Below are 18743 nucleotides of genomic sequence, written 5' to 3'. Positions count from 1 at the left end.
TGCGGGTGTCATAACCACTCATACTCGGGGTCCAGATGTTGCGCACAATTATCATATCAGCAGCACATCATTTGCGACTAAGTGAAATAGCAGACCGGACTGGCACACTCTGCTGTGATTCCTTAATAAGCGGCTCCCAAGCGTCCGCGTTCTTAGTATTAACTTAGCCCTAGAAGCGAATAGAACCGAAATGAAGAACTCCCACGCGTACCCAGATTACGAGTCCTGTTACTACGAGGATGTTACAAAGTCGTGGCTTAATCAAACCGAGGGATACACGGACTGCAGTTATGGATACGGCCAAAGTGAGACTTCAACCTACACGGACTACAACAAAATAGACACTAATTTGTACAACGAATCCAACAATCAATGGATACAAAATGAGCCAGCTGCTGTTCAGCTCCCTCTAATACAAACAGCCAAGCACCGAACCACGAATCGAAAGGAACGCACGGCATTTTCAAAATCGCAGCTCAAGGAGCTGGAAACCGAGTTTTGTTACTCCAACTATTTGACCCGCCTGCGTCGTTACGAGATCGCTGTCGCCTTGGAGTTGACAGAACGGCAGGTTAAGGTGTGGTTTCAAAATCGACGGATGAAGTGCAAGCGCATCAAGCTAGAGGAGCAGGAAAGCAACAACAAAACGCAGTTATAGTTTGTACAAGGACATATTTTAACACAATTCATCTTACAAAATGTTTTCGCTTACTTAACAACTATAGTAAATGTATTTTAAGCTACTTCTTGGACTTCTTTGCCTTTCCCTTGGGCAAGGGTTTGGCCAGCGACTTGGCTGCGGCCAGCTGCAGCTTCTGAGTGGCGGCATTCTTGATGCTCTTGCCAGCGGGAGCTAATTTCTTTTTCTGTATACCGCCAGTGCCGGGCTTGCGTTTTAGTTTATCAGTAGGGCTGGCCTTGTTCTTTTTCTTAGGTGGCGGCGGCAGTTCCTCTTCTTCATCGCTGTCATCGCTGGCCTGGTCACTGTCCTCCTCCTCCTCCTCCTCCTCATCAACCTCTAACTCAGACTCATCATCGGATGCATCTACGTAGTCCTCATCGTCGGAGTCCTCGTTAATGGTATTGCCCAATAAATCTTCCAGAGATATGTCTTTTTTTGGCGTTTGCTTTTGTTTCTTGCCGGCTGCTGGCTTGCTCGTGGATGCCTCAGTAGTCTCAGCTGTCTCTGAGGTTTTCTTTGACTTCTTTACTGGCTCAACCAGTAAGTTAGAGAAATCAATGCCCAAGCCCTTGTACTTTTCCTGTAACTTCTTTATCTTGTTAAGATTGGCCACGGTGCGTTTCTGGCATGCGGACTCATCCCAGTTGTTTTGCTTCTTCACACTGCGCTGGGTGGCTTTGGTCAAATCGGAAATGTAGATCTCCTTGCCGGCCTGGAAAGGAAAGATATTTTTATAGATATTCTATTGCAATGAGTGCCAGTTTCGTGGACTCACCTTATTTGTGACTTTCTTTACGGAGGTTCTGAAGTAGTTAAAGGTCTGCTTCTCCGGCGGAATGTAAGACGCCTTGACCACCTTCTGGAACATGAGGTAATTGTCCATGGTGTCAGCAGCCACCTTTGCCACTTCCGGATACTCGAACTCGACGAAGGCGTAGCCCTTGCTGTTACCGGTACGCAGGGATCGGGCCAAACGGACACGGAGAACGCGGCCGAACTGGCGGAAGTACTGGCGTAGTTGCTGTTCGAAGAATCCATGGGGCAGGTGCTTTACAATGATCACACCGCGCTCAGGACCCTTTTCCTTTTGGGGCCTGGCCTTGGCCACCTTTTTCTTTAGCTAAAATGGAGACAGTTTACGGTTACCCCACCGAAGCTACAGTTGTTTTTGTAGCAGCTTACCTGTCCGGATATAACATCCTTGGTTTTATCTATAGTTTTCTTGGGCGTAGCTTGTTTCTCGATCTTTTGCGCCTTGGGTTTCTTTACAGGCGGCATTTTAAATCGTGTTAATTAACTAAAATTGGGAATTGGGAATAAACGTTGTAAAAGTATAAAAACCGCCGCACGTGGAGATAATAAAGTACTGTAAATTGTCTTAGCGCGTTCGCTTCCGCGTTAGTCAGTTTTTTTCGGCCTTATCGCCTGGTCACTCTGTATTTTCTTATTTCGTTTCTGTTTGTTTGCGCATTAATTTTTGCCGCCAATATAAAATGAATGTGTCTACGACATCTTTAAATAATTCCTTCATCGAAGAAGACGATATGCGTCTTGGCTATAATCATGAAAGCATAGTGAACTTCCTCGAGAAGTCGTCTATCAAGGAGTGGTTTTCCTACGCAATAGAAACTACAGACGCCAAACAGGTGAATGCTATCAGTCTGTTTTAAGTTAATAACAGTTATAACAGTTTCATTTAGTTGCTAGACCGCTTTGTAGTCACCTTATCAGGTAGTTTCGATCTGTATTTGGAGCAACTACTTGATCTTTTTACCCTCTCCATTATGATGATGACTTACCAAAGAGACAATTTATTGCTGATGAAGGAGCGGTTCATGCTTATAGATGTGGTCAGTCATTTGGCGGATTCCCTAGATTCAGAGGAGGTTGGGCGGTTCGAATCTCTTATTTAGTATACATTAACCTTTTAACTTCTTAGATTCACTACATAGCCTCGGGCTTATACGAAAACTTAGTGACAGGCATAGGATTGGAACGCTTGGAAAGAGTTTTAGACATGCATGCCGCTATTCCCGCCTTGGTAGAGTCTTCCAGTCTTGGAAACGATATTTCTGTGGCTCTACTGCTTACCATAATGGGGCAGTACACAGGGAAATCAATTCCACTGGACAATAAGGAAACCGTAAGTTATAAATATTATTTGAAGTCTATCTGAAATCATATTTTTAAGGCTCGCAAGGCTTTTGAGTTGGCCAAATTAATCAATTGGCATCAGTTGGCGAACAGTGGTCGCCAAGCAGATATGTTCATGCTTGTCCGAACATTCAGCCTGATCATCAATTGCCGCAGCATTCGAGAAGAGTGTCCCGATTGGAAGGATAACTTGGGCGCTGAGATACACAAATACTTTCTTCAGGTGCGCAAGGCATTCCAAAGCACTGCCGCATATGGACCTTTTGAAATGATGGTACGGTTAATAAATTTCCCTAAGAAGGCTTTCTAACTTTTAGTACTTGCAGATCGAACGATTTATTGCTTATTGCGTGGTTCGCGGAGCCACAACCACGTACGTTCTTCGTGCAGCATTTAAAGTTAAGATTTTAATGTTTTTTTTTTCCACAGACCCCAACTTTGCAATTACAAGATTTCCGAGATTGCCATTACAGACTCTCAATAATGGTTGAGCGGGATACTGTTTAAGAATCCTAAATCGTTTAATTTTAATGTAAAAAGGTTTGTAAGAGCGTGCAGTATGCAAGTAACACATATTAAGCATACAGCTGAGAACAAAAATAATACCAAATATTTGATTTATTAAGTAAAATTAAAAATTAAGTTATTTTTTGTAATAAAAAGTTTATATTGTTTGATTCAATGGTCTGATCTTGACCTTGAATTTTGAAATGTACGCATTTTAGTGGTTTATGGTCATACCGAAATTTATAGTAAATTTTTTTGAATCCAGGTTTTTTCGGCGCTCTTGCGACGGTCACACAACGCTCGACGGCACGTGTTGACTGCATTTTAAAATCGCTTTTAACAACATTTGACAGGAGTTGCACTGGCCGAGCAGTCGTATTAGTCGCCCAGTATGTTCTACCTAATCGGCCTTGGCCTTGGCGACCTTAAGGACATCACGGTCAAAGGTCTAGAGATAGTAAAGCAATGCAGTCGTGTTTACCTGGAGATGTACACCTCGATTCTCGGCGTCAGCCTTGAGGATATGGTAGGTATCTAGATTCACTTTTGTATGTGGAGCACCCACCCCTATCACGTCTGTAATCCACACAGCAAGAGTTCTACGGACGACCTCTTCTGCTGGCCGACCGAGATTTAGTGGAGCAAGGGGCCGATGAAATCCTGGCGGGTGCAGGCGAATCCGATGTAGCCCTGCTCGTAGTGGGCGACCCCTTTGGCGCCACCACCCACACAGACTTCATTTTGCGCGCCAAGGAGAAAAACATCCCCTACAAGGTCATCCACAATGCCTCGATCATGAACGCCGTCGGCTGCTGCGGCCTGCAATTGTACAAATTCGGTGAGACCGTATCGATTCCCTACTGGGACGAGACCTGGAAGCCAGACAGCTTTTACGATAAAATAAAGCTGAATCGCCTGCACAATATGCACACACTGTGCCTGCTGGACATCAAGGTTAAGGAGCCCACGCCGGAGTCCTTGATGCGCAAACGCAAGGAATACATGCCACCACGATTCATGACCGTGGCAGAGGCGGCACAGCAGCTTCTGTCCATTGTAGAGAAGAAGGATTCGCTTGAGAAGAATACAGTGTTAAACGAGCAGTCACTGTGTGTTGGATTGGCCCGTGTTGGTCAGGAATCGCAACAGATCGCAGTAAGCACGCTGCTTGAGATGCGCTCCACCGATCTGGGCGGACCGCTGCATTCGCTCATCATTCCCGCCAAGGAGATGCATCCCCTGGAGGTGGAGTTCCTGCAGCAGTACGCCCGCAGCCTGAAGCTGGACGACTACAACCACTAATTCCGCTGCGAAATTACCTATTTAAGTGTCTAGGAAATGTTGTCTGTGCATCTGAATTCAATTTACGAAGCTAGAAGAGCTGGAAGCTCAGGAAGAAAGTGATATCGCTTGATGCCACCCTTATACGTATGTAGTCTGCCGTTCGGCAGCTGAAATAAAATCGCATTCACCCATCGCATATTTATCTCAGAAGCTTTAATAGAGGGTTTCCATATCAATAGTAGAGGCCTCGCATGCGGCGAGAGGATCCCTGGCGGTCGTATAGCATATTAAACTTGTTTACAAAGTGGTGCATATCGTTGCAGCCTTTGGTCAGCGTGCCCAGGTAGCTGATCAGTCCAACATCGTTACACTGCGTGTAAAATTCCTCTTGGAAGGCGGGCACCTGCATTACGGGTAGTCTGTGGCACAATGCGTATGCCTCTCGTAGAATTTCCTGGTTGGCACGCAGCTTGCCGGCCTCTACATCTCTGATGTACTGCAGCACAATCTTGATGCGTGTATTAAGCATCTTGATCGCGCTATCCTGGGCCACCAAATGCTCGGCCACAACGCTTTTTTCGCCGGATTCGTTCGAGGTCATGCGGGCTACATGATCCACCCCTATGCGCTCCGCCTCCTCGGTGGCCAGTGTGTAGGTAAGGGGCACGAACAGCATCGTGGCTTCGCCGTCCACCAGATCGATCAGCGATTCGAAGAGCTTCAGGGGAAGATGGTCTACGCTGCGGGAGAGCGGATTAAGCTGCAGCATTATAGGACACTCGTTGATGGCGGCTATTTGTTTCTGGATCTTAATGTCATCGGCAGTGGGATTCTCGCCAGTTGTGTACCAGCCTATGAAATCGAGATCGCTGAATACCTAGGGGAAATAGATATTTATACAGTAAAGGAGGAAGCGCAAATCATTGTGAACTCACCTGCTTGTACTGCTGCTCCTTCTTGTTGTAGTAATCCTTGTTGATCACAGTTTCCTGTTCAATAACATCCGTCTTAAGCTCGAATGAGTTCATAATCTCAATGTTACGGCCCTTCTGCTTGCCAATTAGAGCTCCATACACCTGTCGCGGCTCTCCGTGCTGCGCACGGAATCGAGTCCAGTGCTCTGAAATATTCATAATGACCAGAGGATGCAGTGAAATGGTCACCGACCCGCTGATGCCAGCCGCAGCCATTATGTTTCCCTGGGGTTGTGGATTTTGCTCGGAAGTCGGTTCCTGTGGTTGGTTGGTCCCGCCGTAGGCGGATGAGGTGCTAGGCTTCGCCGACATATCAACATCGACTTCCATTTGCTCCATTCTGTCAGTGGGGGCTTTAGCTGGTCGTAGTGTGCGGTAAAAAGCAGAGTTAAATTCTTTTTGTTTGACAAGCTCCGGCCTGTCCCCTTGCTTTTAGTGTGACAGCGTCTTTGTAAATAAAAATATACCAAGTCTGGTAAATAGATGAATCGGAGACACAAACCTTGCTCATATGATGCATACTGTGTAAAGTCCCAATAAGAAAATCTATGTTTCTCCGCTGATAAGAATATTTCCTTGTCGGCGTTGCCAAGTTGTTGAAAATAAAACGATGAATCATTTTAAATTATAAATTTATTTTCCTGATTTTTTATTTTCAATTTTTTACTATAAAGAAGAGACTATCGTAATTATAGCGAGATAAAAAGTAATAGATGTAAATATATATTACAAATTACTGGCAAAAATGATTTTTTTTTAATGTTTTCTGATCTTCAATTTAAAACGAAAAAACAAAACAAAATCCTCAAAAAAACTCATCGATTCCGGTATTTCTGATTTTGATATTCTATTGTCAGTGCTTCAGAATTATTGATCTCTTCCGCAACGATGACCCTGCCATTTCACAGCTCTGTTTTCATGCTGTGAATTCAGAACAAATAGAAACCCACTTGGTTGGTTTTTGTGTTTTATTATATTTATCTTTTCTTCGTTTTTATTTGTCTTCGCTTTTAATTTCGTGCTCGCCGTATTTGTTCGTGCGAATATTGTAAGTTAGACTAGTTGGCTTAGGACTACAAATATTTAACATTAACATTTAACAGGCTATTTACAAAATCGTCTATACACAATTACAATAATCACTTAGCCTAAGGGAATTTAAAACTAAACGCGCTTCGTTCGTGAGGTTCTAGAATTAGGCGACTTACACATTAGGCAGATCTCGAAAATTGACCCAGTTTGTTGTACGGTTCTACACATGCGAATGCAGCCACAGATGGCGAGAATGCGAAGCGAAGCAATCAAGCGAAGCTAGCGAGGGACTCTCGAATGGTTTCATTCAATCAAATTATAATTGAAATTGCGCATACGCCCCGTATTCGATCATTGGCAGGCGGACTTCCCTACTTCCTCTCTTTCTCTCTCTCTCTCTCTTTCTCTGTGTGTATGTGTGTGCACGCCCGTGTATTTATGGCTCTTAAGCTTAGCTTAGCGTTAGTTGAAACCTTTGTACCAAAACTACTTCCGTTCCGTCCGTTGCCATCACCAATCTGATCCGTTTATGCAAAATTTGTTTTCCCCTTCGGGCAATCCCTGGAAGTACTTTTCGTCTACATTTGACTGATTTCGATTTCGAATTAGTTGGCTTTCAGCTTTTGCGCCAGCATCGCCATGTTATTGTTGTTGTCCGCCTTGCAGGGCGTGGCAGGCAGTTGCTGTTGCTGCTGCTGCTGTAGTTGCTGCTGCGCCGCCTTGGACTTCCTGTAGCTCTGCATGTAAAAGTTCATGAAGAGGCAGAAGAAAATGGATGCATTCAGCAGGAGCAGCGCTGAGATGAACTTGGAGAACTGGCACTGGTTGCTGAAGAGTGCACGGAGGGTGTGGAAGATGCACAGCACGAATTGGGCCTGGATGGTGGGAAAGTATTAAGAAAGTAGTAAGAATTAATATATTTAAAAATACAAAATTAAAAGTTAAGTTTCAGATATATCAAATTTATAGTATCCCTTCACCCTAGCAAACCTTGAAATTCATTCTATGGACCAGTTATAGGAACTCTGGATAAGGTTACCAAAGTGAACCTCGTATCTTAATCGCTGATGTAATATTAATATTGGGTTTAAATAGATTAGCATTGTCATAGTTAATCATACAAATTAAGTGGTCGTGGGAATCGTATGGCAACTAGAGTTGTTACGCCTGAATTCTGAGAAAGTTCCGAAGAGAGCACACGCCCCCTTTCCATCGAGAGGTCATAATCAAAGCTCAACTTGACCCACCTCTTTCTGGTCATTGACGCTGTCGAAGGGCAGATAGCTTGTTTCGTTACGGAAGTTGTAACGTCATCCAATTAGCCAAGTCGCTTACTGCCGAGTCATAAACATCAGTAGTGTTTTTTTTTTTTTTTTTTTGCAGCCCGGGTTACAGCTCTTTGAATGCGGCTAATAAAACGGCTGGCAGTGGAGCACCCTTGAGCTGGGCGGGCAATCAAAAAGCACTCAGTGCGGCCACAATGTGCGCACATTGATTGGATTTAGCCGTAGTGTTAGTCAGTACTACTGATATGCCGCTATTAACTAGCCGTGATTCTAGTGGCTATGTTTAGCCAAGTCCAACAAGCTGGCTCTCGATTGGCCTTTTTGATGACCCCTTGGCGCGTGTTTCATAAAACCTATATTTAACTCTGGTGTTTGATCTTGTTCGATCATAAGATATTCTGTTGGCACCCACTCCCACGATGTTCAAGAATGATTATTAAGATTATAGCTTGTTAGACACACTTCAAAATCAAAGAATGTCAATTGGTTTGCATTTCGGATTTAGAATTCTAGTTACGTTTAATGAAGAACGGCCAAGTGAGGCTAAAGAATTTGTAATATGCCTAAAACACAGGTGGAAATCAAACAGAACGAAATCAAGAATGTCAGTTGTTTTTTTGTTTAAAAAAGAATTCCATTAAAATTGATGCTGAACAAAAAGCAATCGAGTTTCGATGAAAATGCAATTATGGTTATTACCCCATCTTAAGAAGTGTCCAAGGGTATTCCATCTTTAGACTAACTAACCTTCTTATCTTATTTATTAATAGCTATTATCTCTTTTAACATTTTTTCCTGTGCAGTTATCTCGGCAGTGTGCAGTTTTTCGGTGACCTACAAAATATTACGCTGGCCAGCCAAGCGCTGCAGGTTTCCATTACCAACTGCAGCAACAACTGTTGGCCAAGATGGCAACTGCAACTGCTGGCCAAGTTTGCGTCTTGCGGCCCGTTGAAAGCCAACGTCGACGCTTAAATGCTTCATTGCACGAGGCACGAGCACCGTGGGCCACAAAAATGATTGATGGAAATGGGGCAATATCTGAAATGGATTTTATGGGAACTTCGACAGAGCCAATGGTCAGTTTCCTTATAAACGTTGCCATTATTGAGTGTGAACTGCCTTAGGAGGAAATAATCTTAAAATTGTTTGTAAAGAGCTTCTTTGTTGAGCTCACATGATGCATGCAAAGATTAGAGCGCAACCGCAGTAGCCTCCTCCATAAATTGTTTGTAATTAAATGCTAAATTATTTTTGCACGTTTTACTTAAGAGTTTTGACCTCGGCGCTTGCTGGTGGTTTGTGCCGGATTTGCTTTGATTAATCTAGGACTTTGAAAGTTCCTCAAGTACTCGAATAACGGAAATAACTTTTGTTTTTATTTCTTGCTCTCGTTTAAAGCAATCATCAAATTAGCTGATTAGATATTTAAAAAGTTAAATATCTTAAAAGTTGATGACCTTTCGATATGGCCATTGATTTTCATACTGAACCTTTGCTCATTGGGCCATAAATCTAACTTATTTGCCCAAATGTTTACTGTCATCTGAAGTTTGTAAGGCCATCTGGACAAGCCCCTTTCTAACACGTTTTGGCAATGTCTTTGGACGGGTTTTAGGTTTATGTTACAATGTGGGCTTAAATATTTTCCATTATAGCCGCTGTGACCTTTGCAATCTATTATTTGGATTTAAGAATATATTTCCATTAAAATCTATTAAACATAAATAATCATTGCCTCATTTTTATAAAGTTTTGTTCTATTTCCTTACTCACTAGAAACTATCCATATTGACCCACTGTTCCTGCACAATTACTATTGCGCAATCTTGCCATAGATCATTGAACGTGAGTGTGCGTGTGCCGGTAACAAGCAAACAACAATAACAAAAAACAAAAACAAAAGCCAGTTGCACTTGCAACATGACTGATCTGAACTGGCGTCTTGGATCGCCGCACCGGCAATTGAAAGTGGCAGATCGCTTGTTGACTTTTACCCAGACACGGCGTGCCAAATTGCATGAGTAGTCTGCCCAGTGGTCGCCATCGACTGGCTGGCTGGCTACCTGCCAGAAACGACCCGGTTGGAATATGTTGGCAATAGCCGACATAGACACTCACCCGATTGGTGTGGCAAGTTCGTCTCGCGGTGCTGGACAAAAGTGAACGCTACCGCTCGACATTCATTGCCGCAAAACGGAACGAACACGAAATGATAATGTAATCGAAACTGGTCGGATCGGTTGTATCGGTCCGTTGGTAGTTGGTGCCGCAAATGTGCAAACTCTTGGTGGAATTGGAATTGGCCTACCTCGTCGAGTTTGCGGGGATGTTATGTTGCAACAAAACGCGGTCGGAGCTAGCCAAAAAAAGTTGCAAACAACAATCGGCAAATCGGAACTTAACTTCAACTTGGGTCTGGCTTTCATAGCTCAAATGTGGAGCATGCGATGTATGGTCAGGCATTTTGTGGCTAATTGGCCGACAGGAACGGAACAAAAAGAATCCAAACGTGTTGCGCAGGCAATTGGCAACACTTATTTGTTAAGGCAGCTAGAATCACAACGACTGACTCTTGACAGGCAAATTATCTGTAAGATGCGCTCGCCTACTCATTAAAAATGTCAGTGCAGCGCAGCGATGTGCACATTAAGAAATTAGGAGTTGCATTTCTATTCAAATTCAGGGAAGTAAAGTATCTTGACCTCAAACCTGATTTTAGATACATTAAAAGTCGCATTCCTAATTTGTACCTCACAGATTGAGAACTAAATAAAATATAATCTAAAACATAAACTTGTAATACTTTTTTCTCCGTGTAGCGCCCAGCGAAAAGCAATTGGAAAAACATCAAGAAAACTGCACTACGACAATAATAAAAACAGCAATCAAAATGAGCATTCTATTGCCTACATATGCAAAGATCTCTCAGATGCATAAAACGGGCACAGTGAGCACTCCCTTTCGGCGACCGCTCGATGGAAACGAGAATCTACTTTATTTGCGTAATATGAAATAAAATATTCTGCAATTTCAATAAAGGGTTCTCAAGTCATAAATATTTTAATTACCGCCATGAAAACACATGACATTTTCCCGACTGAAAAACACACTAATTGGTTTTAATTGTTAAGTTAAGAGTGCTTATATTTGACTGGAAAACTTGTTGAACTTTTCTAAGATTGTAGGGTGTAAGATAATTTTTAAAAATATATTATTGGATCTTCTAAGGTATCCCCACTGCTTGCCTCCTCCTCCTGCCCAATTGTCTTGATAAAACTCAAAATAAAACCTGTGCTTGCTACTTAAGTTAGTCACCGAACGTTTGTCAACTCAACTGTGGAGCAGAGCTTCAAGGCGAATCACTAACTAGTGGCTACGGCAATAACAACTACAGCATTGAATCTCGATTCGAAGGAGGCCAGTCACAGCAGAACAAACTAAACTTGCCATATTTTCATGCGTTTCAAGAATTTCGAAACTTTTGAAAAACTAGAAATAAATAGTAGAAAAAACTGAAATGCATTGGAACTTATTTACCGGCTGTTGTTGGGTCTTTCAATTATGCGTAGCCACATACAAAAAACCCAAGACTGGTCAGCAAGAACCGTTCAAGTGTAGCCACTACAATCTAATACAATACCAAATTGGCAGCATAGAAATCGGATGGGAAAAACCAGAAACCAAACGAGAAATCTAGATCACGCGATTGGCGACAATCTCTGGATTCGTTTCGGTTTCATTATACTTTTGCTTTCTGATCTCGATGTTGTGTAATCTCTCAGAATGTACGATCGATGCCCCAGAGATTGGCCTTTGGCCCCAAAAAATCTTTTTGGCCATAAGTTAAGCACAACGGCAAACAAACTTACTGGCGGAGGCCGAATCTCTGTTTCGTTGTAGTGGCATTTCGGCATTTTTAGACAAATGCAAGACACAGTTAGTTAGAAGCATTGGCCAACATTTTATTTTGGCTATATAAACACGGATAGCAAGCAACTGGTATCCGCGGATGGTGCGCTGGTGTGCGTGCCTTTGGGCCCATTGAATAATGCCAATTTATGTGGCAGAGGCTGGCCAAGTCTAAGACTAACTCTGAGGCACGACTGCCGGTCTAACTGGTTTGCATTTTAAGATTTTGTGGATTTTTTGGCGGCGTCTTGGCCAAATTAGCCTGGCAATTGCTGGCCAAACAGCGACTAACTTCGATCTATGTCCGAATAAAAAACCAAAATATATTTCACACATGCCAGTGCAGACTTCTGAACAAGTTTCGTTTGATTTCTGGTCGGTATCTGGGCTGGAACTGATTCCATTTTAATGAGCCGCCCCTCCCCCTTGGGTCGGTACTTACGATCTGCAGCTCGGTCATGTATTTCTTCCACCACAGGAACTTGGCGTACTCTGGTCCCATGGCGGCCATCATGTAGTAGAAGTACATGCACACGTGCACGAAGTTGTTCAGCAGATTCGGGAATGTGGCATTTCCACCTGTAAGAGTAAGATGATGAATAAGTGAGCTTGAGTTGGAAATTAGTAGGAGGAATATTCTATTACACCTTGCCATGGCTTAAACTTATTTCAACATATTGATAACTAACCTGCGAGGAACTTGACGAGCACCCAGGTCTCCAGAGGCGTGACCGAGTGATGGTACACATGCAGCCAGGTGATCTGGGAGGACTTCTTGCGGAGCACAAAGAACATGGTGTCGGCAAACTCGGTCAGCTTGGACAGGTAGTACAGGTAACACAGGTTGAGCATCTACAGAAAGGGGGGTGGAGATGGTAAAAGAGTGGTGTATCAGTGCGGTTGACCTAGCAAGGTCGTTATGCAATTCGCGCCCACCGAGCAACGTGCCCAATTAGCGTAGAAACCGCCGAAGAACTTGCGCAATGACATTGACAAAGTTTTCGTTCCGCAGCGTTTCGTTTCGGAATACCCCAACACTTTTATTTTCTTTATTTTTTTAAGCAAGAATTATGCTTGCTTGTAAGTGAAACGCCGGGGAGCACGCTGCGTATGCGCGATGTAAACAATGCTGACTTTTATGACTCCGCTAAGGCGCCGTGGACCTATGGAAATGACCATAAAACTAGATGACGAACGCTAATGACACAAGGGTCCAACGGAGTTTATTGACTTGTCTTTTGGGCTTGGTTGGTTTTATTTTTCTTTTTCATATTTTTTTCGGACTTTTTAGCGTTTGTTGCGGATGTGAAATCGATCAATGAATGTGTAGGAAAAGGTCCGGTTAGTGTGGTCAGCGGTTTTCACAGAATTTATGCTCTATTGATTTAAAAGTCAAACAGACCAAAAGTACTATTCAAATTGCAAACAAACGGCGGAACAAACCGAACTGTTTAGACCCGCTTTAAATGTTGTTAATTTGATTGTAACATAGGCAATGGTCAACAGCCTTGAGGGTGTGGCTGTCTCTAATATTTTCCAACTGGTAATGCTAGAGGCTCTAAGATATTGCTGTGCTTATACTCTTTATAGAGTCTTAAATTGAATTAGCACAATGACAAAGAAATACCAATGAAGTATGCGATTATTTGGAGCTTAAATCTTTGCTCTGAAGTTTGTTTTGGTAGAAATATTAGCAGAGAAAAAGGAATGTTAAATCTTATTTAAAAAATACTTAGAGTATTAAGCAATCGCCTTCCCATTCAGTTCTGCCTTTGCTGCTGTTACAATTTTACGAACATTTAAATGCCTCATTTGTGGCTCACAAACAAATTGGCATAAAATTATGCATTTAAGTTTAAACTCCAATTACACAATTATTTATGTAATTGTTAATGCTGAGTAGTAGCCTGGGAAAGGGGGAAGACAATCGATGGAGAGGCGTAACAAATGGCAGCTCGAAAAGCCATTAGATGTAGAATTTGGATTAAGAAGCTGACCATTTAATTGCCCTGCCCATTAGATTTGAATGTGAACTTTGTGCCATCGCAGGGGCATAATTAAAAACAATTTTTTGTAGTTGCTTTCGTATATATCTAAGCTATGACTGGTCAAAAAAGTGGCTTTGAGTTGAACTTTACGGGCCAACTAAATGGCTCTTGAGTCTGGCGGAGTTAATGAGTCATCAAAAAAGTTAAAAAAACAGAGGCAACGAACTTGCTAGCCAACAGCGGAAGATGAAACCGGCAAGGTGAGGCCAAAACAAAGAGCAACCAACAAACCAACCGGCCAAATGACAAATGCCAAATTATATAATAAAGACCAAAGACTCCTTAAGTCCACGCGTGCCTCTCGAAATAGAAATTTTTGATTGGAGATGAGCGAGTTCGATCAGACAGCGAATTAGATTTAGAATTGGAATGACCGGTTGTTATATCCACTTACCCGCTTTGAACTGGGACTATCGGAGTAGTCAACCGGTTGGCACTTCAGATTATAATAGTTCAGCCAGCCGGCCATTAGATGCTATTCGGGAGAAACCGGAAAGGAAAAGCCATTAGATGGACGATCGTTATGCTAATTTCCAATTCTGAACTCACCTCGTAAAACATATAGCCGCTAAGGGCCACTTGGAAGGCATTATAGATGACCAGGGTGCGGCGTAACTGGAAGGGTTTACGATCGCGCATAAATAGTGGTCCTATTATCAAAACCCAGGACAAGTAGATGGCCACCATGCCAAAGGTAAACATCGGATGCTCCATCAAGGGGAAGCGCGTTGCACGCGGATCTGCAAAAAATTTAGTCACATCTCATATTAATTTAATGGCTGCAATTTCGTTTTTAATTCATTTTGTTGTAGGTTTTTGCCTATGCTAATGCAGAGACGACTCGAAACAGCTTCGATTTGCATTTCATTAGCTTAAAGCACTTCGCCGATGCCAGCTGAATGAAATCGTGGCTAAATATAAAGTCAACTTGTCACTTGCAGCGTTTAAAGTGTCAGCACAATCGCCACTACACTGAGCAATAATTGTAAAATATGTGAGGCTGGCATGCAGCTAAGAGAACTATTCCACTTCTTAATAAACATCGACGTCATTACTTGGCAATCTGAAGGAACCCCCAGGAATGATATGGAAATTAATTGCAGGTAGCTTTGCATTTGTGAGCGTACCAACTTTTCCATTTGTTGTTTACAACTGTAATCGACTTAAGGCTTTGTTATGATTTATTTTCCAGTTCAATAGTGTTTTTAATAAATTGTTGTTTACTGAAAGTATTCCATTGGCAGCTTGGAATCATTTTTTCTGCCGGGAATTCTTGACCTGTTGCACTGAACAGTCTATTATGGTCGTAGCTCTACCACCAGTCACCTGTAAGCCCATAACTAGGTTTAGTTGAACTAGTTAGAATATTATCTTAAGTTCTTAAGTTAAAAACATTTTTAATTTGCTATAGCTTTCTATGAAATTAATTAGGATAATCAACGAAAAATGTTCTGCCATTTTAAAGTTCGTTTCCTAAGTCTTTCGTTTGCAGACCAGTTTTTTGACTTTCTTAAAGTTTTTGTTCTTAGACTTTTGTTTACATCCTAAACCTCTAAATTTTTTTGCTTCGTAAGCATGATTTTGGCAAAACGTACTCGCCTTCAGCTCATGTTTAGCATCGCCAAACCATAAAACGAAACCAAAAAAAAAACACTATTTGCACTGCTTTTAATTGCATCTGCTTGCCATTGACCTTTCACCGGTGACTTTTCTCATTGCCAGGAATGTGAATATGGGGCACAGTCAACAGGTGCCTATGGAAAACGGAACACAAGACCAGGCCCTCGTGGCAATTGGCATGTTCGAAGTGCTCCGGCTGCTATTGTAGTTAATAAATACATGCTCAGCTGCACACGGCGAAACCAAAGTCGTCGATGTCGACGGTCGCTTCATAAAAATGTCTAAGATAAGCAATGTAAATACATTTTAATTACGTTAATAATTGTCAAAAATACAATTGACACTGCCAAGGTCGCCATTTAATACGCACACACACACTCACACACACCGACACCACACACAAGAAACCTTTTTTTTTAATTGTCCTAGAAGTATTTTGACTGAGCTTTTGGCTTTGTCTGTTAACTTTATTTTCTTCTCTTTTATTTTTTTCGGTTATTGTCTTATTTTTTTTTCTGCTTTCTGTATTCATTTTGTTTGGCATTTACGTTTTTGTGCTGTTACGATTTGCAAGCCATAAAAAATGACAATTTCATGGCAATTCGTCATTTTTATGGATTTATAATTTAGTCGACTGATGCACCATATAGTGCTGGCCACCTACCGCCGTAATCCTCTTCCACCAATTGGTAATAGCGCTGCACTAGGCCCGTGTAGTTTCTGGTTATGTGATGGGTCTTGAACTCATCCAGCGCAATATTGGCTATCTCCACGACCATGTCGAAGCGCGAGCTGCTGTTGTAGTTATGGTAGTTCATGCTCATGATGATGGTTTTCAGTTCTAAATCCTTGGTTTTATTTGAGACTTGAAGAATCCAAAAAACTGCAGATGCTTTACAGTGTTCTACTGAGTTGTTGTCAGAGGCTGGCCGCAGGATTTAGCATGCTGCGCTCAAGCCTTATATAAAAAATCACTTTATAATCCTCTATCGTTGGTTTTTAACGCACGCTCAGAAAAATCACTTTTTTGTTTGTTGATGAATATTATTGGTCAATTTGAATATCGAATGTATATAGATCCGCGCAGATCTGCCTGGATTCTACCACCACACCGTAGGAATGTTTATGCTCAACTGAATCTAAAACTTCTCAGCAATCACAAGATAAAGTAACTTTTTCGCAGCGCCAGCGGAGCAGAGCAGCGGCAGAAACGCGAGCAGAGACTGAGCGGCAGCGATCACGACGCTTGTGCAAAAAAAAAAAACCAAATACTTGCCAGCCACACTACAGATATCAAAAATATATATATATATAGTAAAGCAACGACTTCGGCAAACTTAACGAGCCCCGAATAAAACCATAGAACAACGGAAGTTTCGTTCAGTCAGCGCCGCACTGCATGCAATTTTTTACTCTGTCTGTGTTGGCTGGCCTCTGTGTGTGTGTGTGTATGCGAGTGCTTGGCCCACTGAGTCGTTTTCTAGTTTTTTCGATTTTTTAGCATGTTCCGTTTGGCATTCAACATTCAGCATTCAAAGCTAATGATAATGCCGCTGCCGGTGGCTTGATTCACAGGGTGAATTCGGCATTTTATAGGTCAATGCACTGAGATATGTTTAAATGAACTCTTTAGTGTTTGAGAATGTCTGCAAAACTCTTATTTAATTAACAGAATATCTTGATTTACTTAAGTAGCTGTTTTAGCTTGGAAAGGTAAAATGCATATTAAGTTTGCTAATTAAGGAAAATATGAAAATAAGTTAGTAAAAGTAGTTAAAAAGCAATAATTAATCAAGAATTAATACAACTCAAGACTGTTAAAGTAGATTTTAAAATTTAAATTTAAATTTTCATTTTCAATTCCAAACTTAAAAACAACTCAAAGAAACGTATAGCTTTCTTTCATAAAAACTAAAATCATAACTTTATTTAAACTAGAAAGTAAATATAAAGCTAAAAGTAAATAAATTTCAAATTAAATTCAAGATAATGAAGTAGTAAAAAAGGTGTTTATTTAAGTGGACTACAATCATTAAACATATGTTAAACATTTAAAATAAATTTATTCATACAATAAATACATTTTCAATGGAAATCTTTAGAAGTAAAACTTTATTATTTTTCAATGACTTAAGCACAAGGTTCTTAGTTTAATCATTTGTAATTGATTTTTTATAGTTGAAGCAATCCCTTAAATGCAAAAGTGGCCATAAAAGTTAATACTTAATTGATATGGCAGTTTCAAATTCCAACTACTAAAATAAACGAGTCAGACAAATGAATTAATTAATTAATAACAGAATAGTAAACCTTTTCATGGGGAACCCCGTCTCCCATTACACCCTAAGGCCCCTCTAGAAAATAAACTTCGCAAAAAGTTTGTAATTCACATACTTTTGTTTTTATTTTCATTTTCATTTTCTAAGGAGTCAAACGAGTTGTCCACCAGCAGCCGCCAAGCACGTACAATTAAAACAAGTTTTTAATGGGATCTTTAATGCGAATTTGTGCCTTAGTTTGTGACATCAAAATAAGTTAAAGGCTTGAGCTAGGTTGATTCCTGGACTTCCGGCTTGTCTTCGGGTGACCTCAGGTGATGTTTATTTTCAGAACAGAGAGAGAGAGAGAGACCGAGAGTGTTTTTGTAAATCCCATTCATGCTCATAAGCAGAATAACCTGTTCTAATCGTCTATTTCGGCCCTGGAGGTGTTGATTCTGGGCTAGCTTGATATGCTAAATAAATTCTCGGGTTCATCAGCATCACTAATCCAGAAGGGTTTAAACTTGGTAAACGTGTCATCATCAGATGGCCTTAGATCCATAATCAATTTGTAGTAGTTACCTGTAGAAGTCCATGTTTGTGGGCCATTAAATTGCGTAAAGTATCGGACGTGCAGTCAAACCTTCATCGAGGCCTTTATGCGGGTATCTTAGCCGTAATTATGCCATTCAGTTCCATACCAAAGAACCATTTACATTTTGTGACAAATTAACGCCAACTAAATTGTTCTTTGAAGTTCAGCCCGGCCGGTTCGACCTTTGTGTTGATTATTTTGGCCATGTTTGGGGCCATAGACGAAAAACCGAAATCCAAAAAGTCAAAAATGCCGGCAAGGATGACGTTCGGCTACTGTTGGTACTGCTAACGGTTGAATGCGGATTGGCCACGCTCTTAACTTTTCGTTTTCACCGGCTCCTACAAAAACGTGGATGAGCTTGGTAACAGACTAGCTGCATGGTATT

The 18743-nt window shown here is 41.5% G+C and overlaps 6 protein-coding genes across 6 annotated transcripts; 3 read left to right on the top strand and 3 right to left on the bottom strand.

Moving 5' to 3' along the window:
- The first annotated feature begins 48 nt into the window (after positions 1–48).
- LOC108115711 (homeobox protein Hox-A9a) lies at positions 49–658 on the top strand. Its single transcript, XM_017227282.2, has one exon. It carries the CDS (start codon positions 191–193, stop codon positions 656–658), a length of 468 nt encoding a protein of 155 aa, XP_017082771.1. The 5' UTR covers positions 49–190.
- On the bottom strand, positions 653–2054 carry LOC108115709 (MKI67 FHA domain-interacting nucleolar phosphoprotein). The gene is made up of 3 exons (XM_017227280.1): positions 1865–2054; positions 1458–1802; positions 653–1394 (listed from the first exon to the last, which is right to left on the bottom strand). The coding sequence occupies exons 1-3, from the start codon at positions 1958–1960 to the stop codon at positions 741–743; spliced, it is 1095 nt and encodes a 364-aa protein (XP_017082769.1). The 5' UTR covers positions 1961–2054; the 3' UTR covers positions 653–740.
- A 42-nt stretch (positions 2055–2096) lies between these two features.
- LOC108115710 lies at positions 2097–3547 on the top strand. The gene is made up of 6 exons (XM_017227281.2): positions 2097–2328; positions 2383–2568; positions 2622–2825; positions 2874–3110; positions 3163–3209; positions 3266–3547. Exons 1-6 carry the CDS (start codon positions 2176–2178, stop codon positions 3318–3320), a joined length of 882 nt encoding a protein of 293 aa, XP_017082770.1. The 5' UTR covers positions 2097–2175; the 3' UTR covers positions 3321–3547.
- A 74-nt stretch (positions 3548–3621) lies between these two features.
- On the top strand, positions 3622–4823 carry LOC108115715 (diphthine methyl ester synthase). Its single transcript, XM_017227287.2, has 2 exons — positions 3622–3869; positions 3935–4823. The coding sequence occupies exons 1-2, from the start codon at positions 3735–3737 to the stop codon at positions 4643–4645; spliced, it is 846 nt and encodes a 281-aa protein (XP_017082776.1). The 5' UTR covers positions 3622–3734; the 3' UTR covers positions 4646–4823.
- Positions 4819–6038, bottom strand: LOC108115714 (COP9 signalosome complex subunit 6). The gene is made up of 2 exons (XM_017227286.1): positions 5563–6038; positions 4819–5504 (listed from the first exon to the last, which is right to left on the bottom strand). Exons 1-2 carry the CDS (start codon positions 5938–5940, stop codon positions 4860–4862), a joined length of 1023 nt encoding a protein of 340 aa, XP_017082775.1. The 5' UTR covers positions 5941–6038; the 3' UTR covers positions 4819–4859.
- A 517-nt stretch (positions 6039–6555) lies between these two features.
- Positions 6556–16663, bottom strand: LOC108115697 (elongation of very long chain fatty acids protein 7). Its single transcript, XM_017227267.2, has 6 exons — positions 16164–16663; positions 14429–14619; positions 14274–14354; positions 12521–12683; positions 12274–12410; positions 6556–7508 (listed from the first exon to the last, which is right to left on the bottom strand). The coding sequence occupies exons 1-6, from the start codon at positions 16321–16323 to the stop codon at positions 7239–7241; spliced, it is 1002 nt and encodes a 333-aa protein (XP_017082756.2). The 5' UTR covers positions 16324–16663; the 3' UTR covers positions 6556–7238.
- Positions 16664–18743: the final 2080 nt, after the last annotated feature.

This window comes from Drosophila eugracilis, unplaced genomic scaffold, assembly GCF_018153835.1.
Source record: "Drosophila eugracilis isolate 14026-0451.02 unplaced genomic scaffold, ASM1815383v1 contig_47, whole genome shotgun sequence".
Taxonomy (NCBI): Eukaryota; Metazoa; Arthropoda; class Insecta; order Diptera; family Drosophilidae; genus Drosophila; species Drosophila eugracilis.
This window is presented reverse-complemented; position numbering and strand designations above follow the sequence as displayed.

Excerpts from the sequence above, each read along its gene's own strand:
- LOC108115711 (XM_017227282.2), top strand. The coding sequence starts at position 191 with ATGAAGAACTCCCACGCGTACCCAGATTACGAGTCCTGTTACTACGAG.
- LOC108115709 (XM_017227280.1), bottom strand. The coding sequence starts at position 1,960 with ATGCCGCCTGTAAAGAAACCCAAGGCGCAAAAGATCGAGAAACAAGCT. Across the intron at positions 1,803-1,864 it reads AGGATGTTATATCCGGACAG|CTAAAGAAAAAGGTGGCCAA; the intron begins GTAAGCTGCTAC and ends TCTCCATTTTAG. Across the intron at positions 1,395-1,457 it reads TAAAGAAAGTCACAAATAAG|GCCGGCAAGGAGATCTACAT; the intron begins GTGAGTCCACGA and ends TTTCCTTTCCAG.
- LOC108115710 (XM_017227281.2), top strand. The coding sequence starts at position 2,176 with ATGAATGTGTCTACGACATCTTTAAATAATTCCTTCATCGAAGAAGAC. Across the intron at positions 2,329-2,382 it reads AAACTACAGACGCCAAACAG|TTGCTAGACCGCTTTGTAGT; the intron begins GTGAATGCTATC and ends AGTTTCATTTAG. Across the intron at positions 3,111-3,162 it reads ATGGACCTTTTGAAATGATG|ATCGAACGATTTATTGCTTA; the intron begins GTACGGTTAATA and ends TAGTACTTGCAG.
- LOC108115715 (XM_017227287.2), top strand. The coding sequence starts at position 3,735 with ATGTTCTACCTAATCGGCCTTGGCCTTGGCGACCTTAAGGACATCACG. Across the intron at positions 3,870-3,934 it reads GCGTCAGCCTTGAGGATATG|CAAGAGTTCTACGGACGACC; the intron begins GTAGGTATCTAG and ends TAATCCACACAG.
- LOC108115714 (XM_017227286.1), bottom strand. The coding sequence starts at position 5,940 with ATGGAGCAAATGGAAGTCGATGTTGATATGTCGGCGAAGCCTAGCACC. Across the intron at positions 5,505-5,562 it reads AGGAGCAGCAGTACAAGCAG|GTATTCAGCGATCTCGATTT; the intron begins GTGAGTTCACAA and ends TATTTCCCCTAG.
- LOC108115697 (XM_017227267.2), bottom strand. The coding sequence starts at position 16,323 with ATGAGCATGAACTACCATAACTACAACAGCAGCTCGCGCTTCGACATG. Across the intron at positions 14,620-16,163 it reads GGTGGAAGAGGATTACGGCG|ATCCGCGTGCAACGCGCTTC; the intron begins GTAGGTGGCCAG and ends AATTTTTTGCAG. Across the intron at positions 14,355-14,428 it reads GCGGCTATATGTTTTACGAG|CATCTAATGGCCGGCTGGCT; the intron begins GTGAGTTCAGAA and ends TCTCCCGAATAG.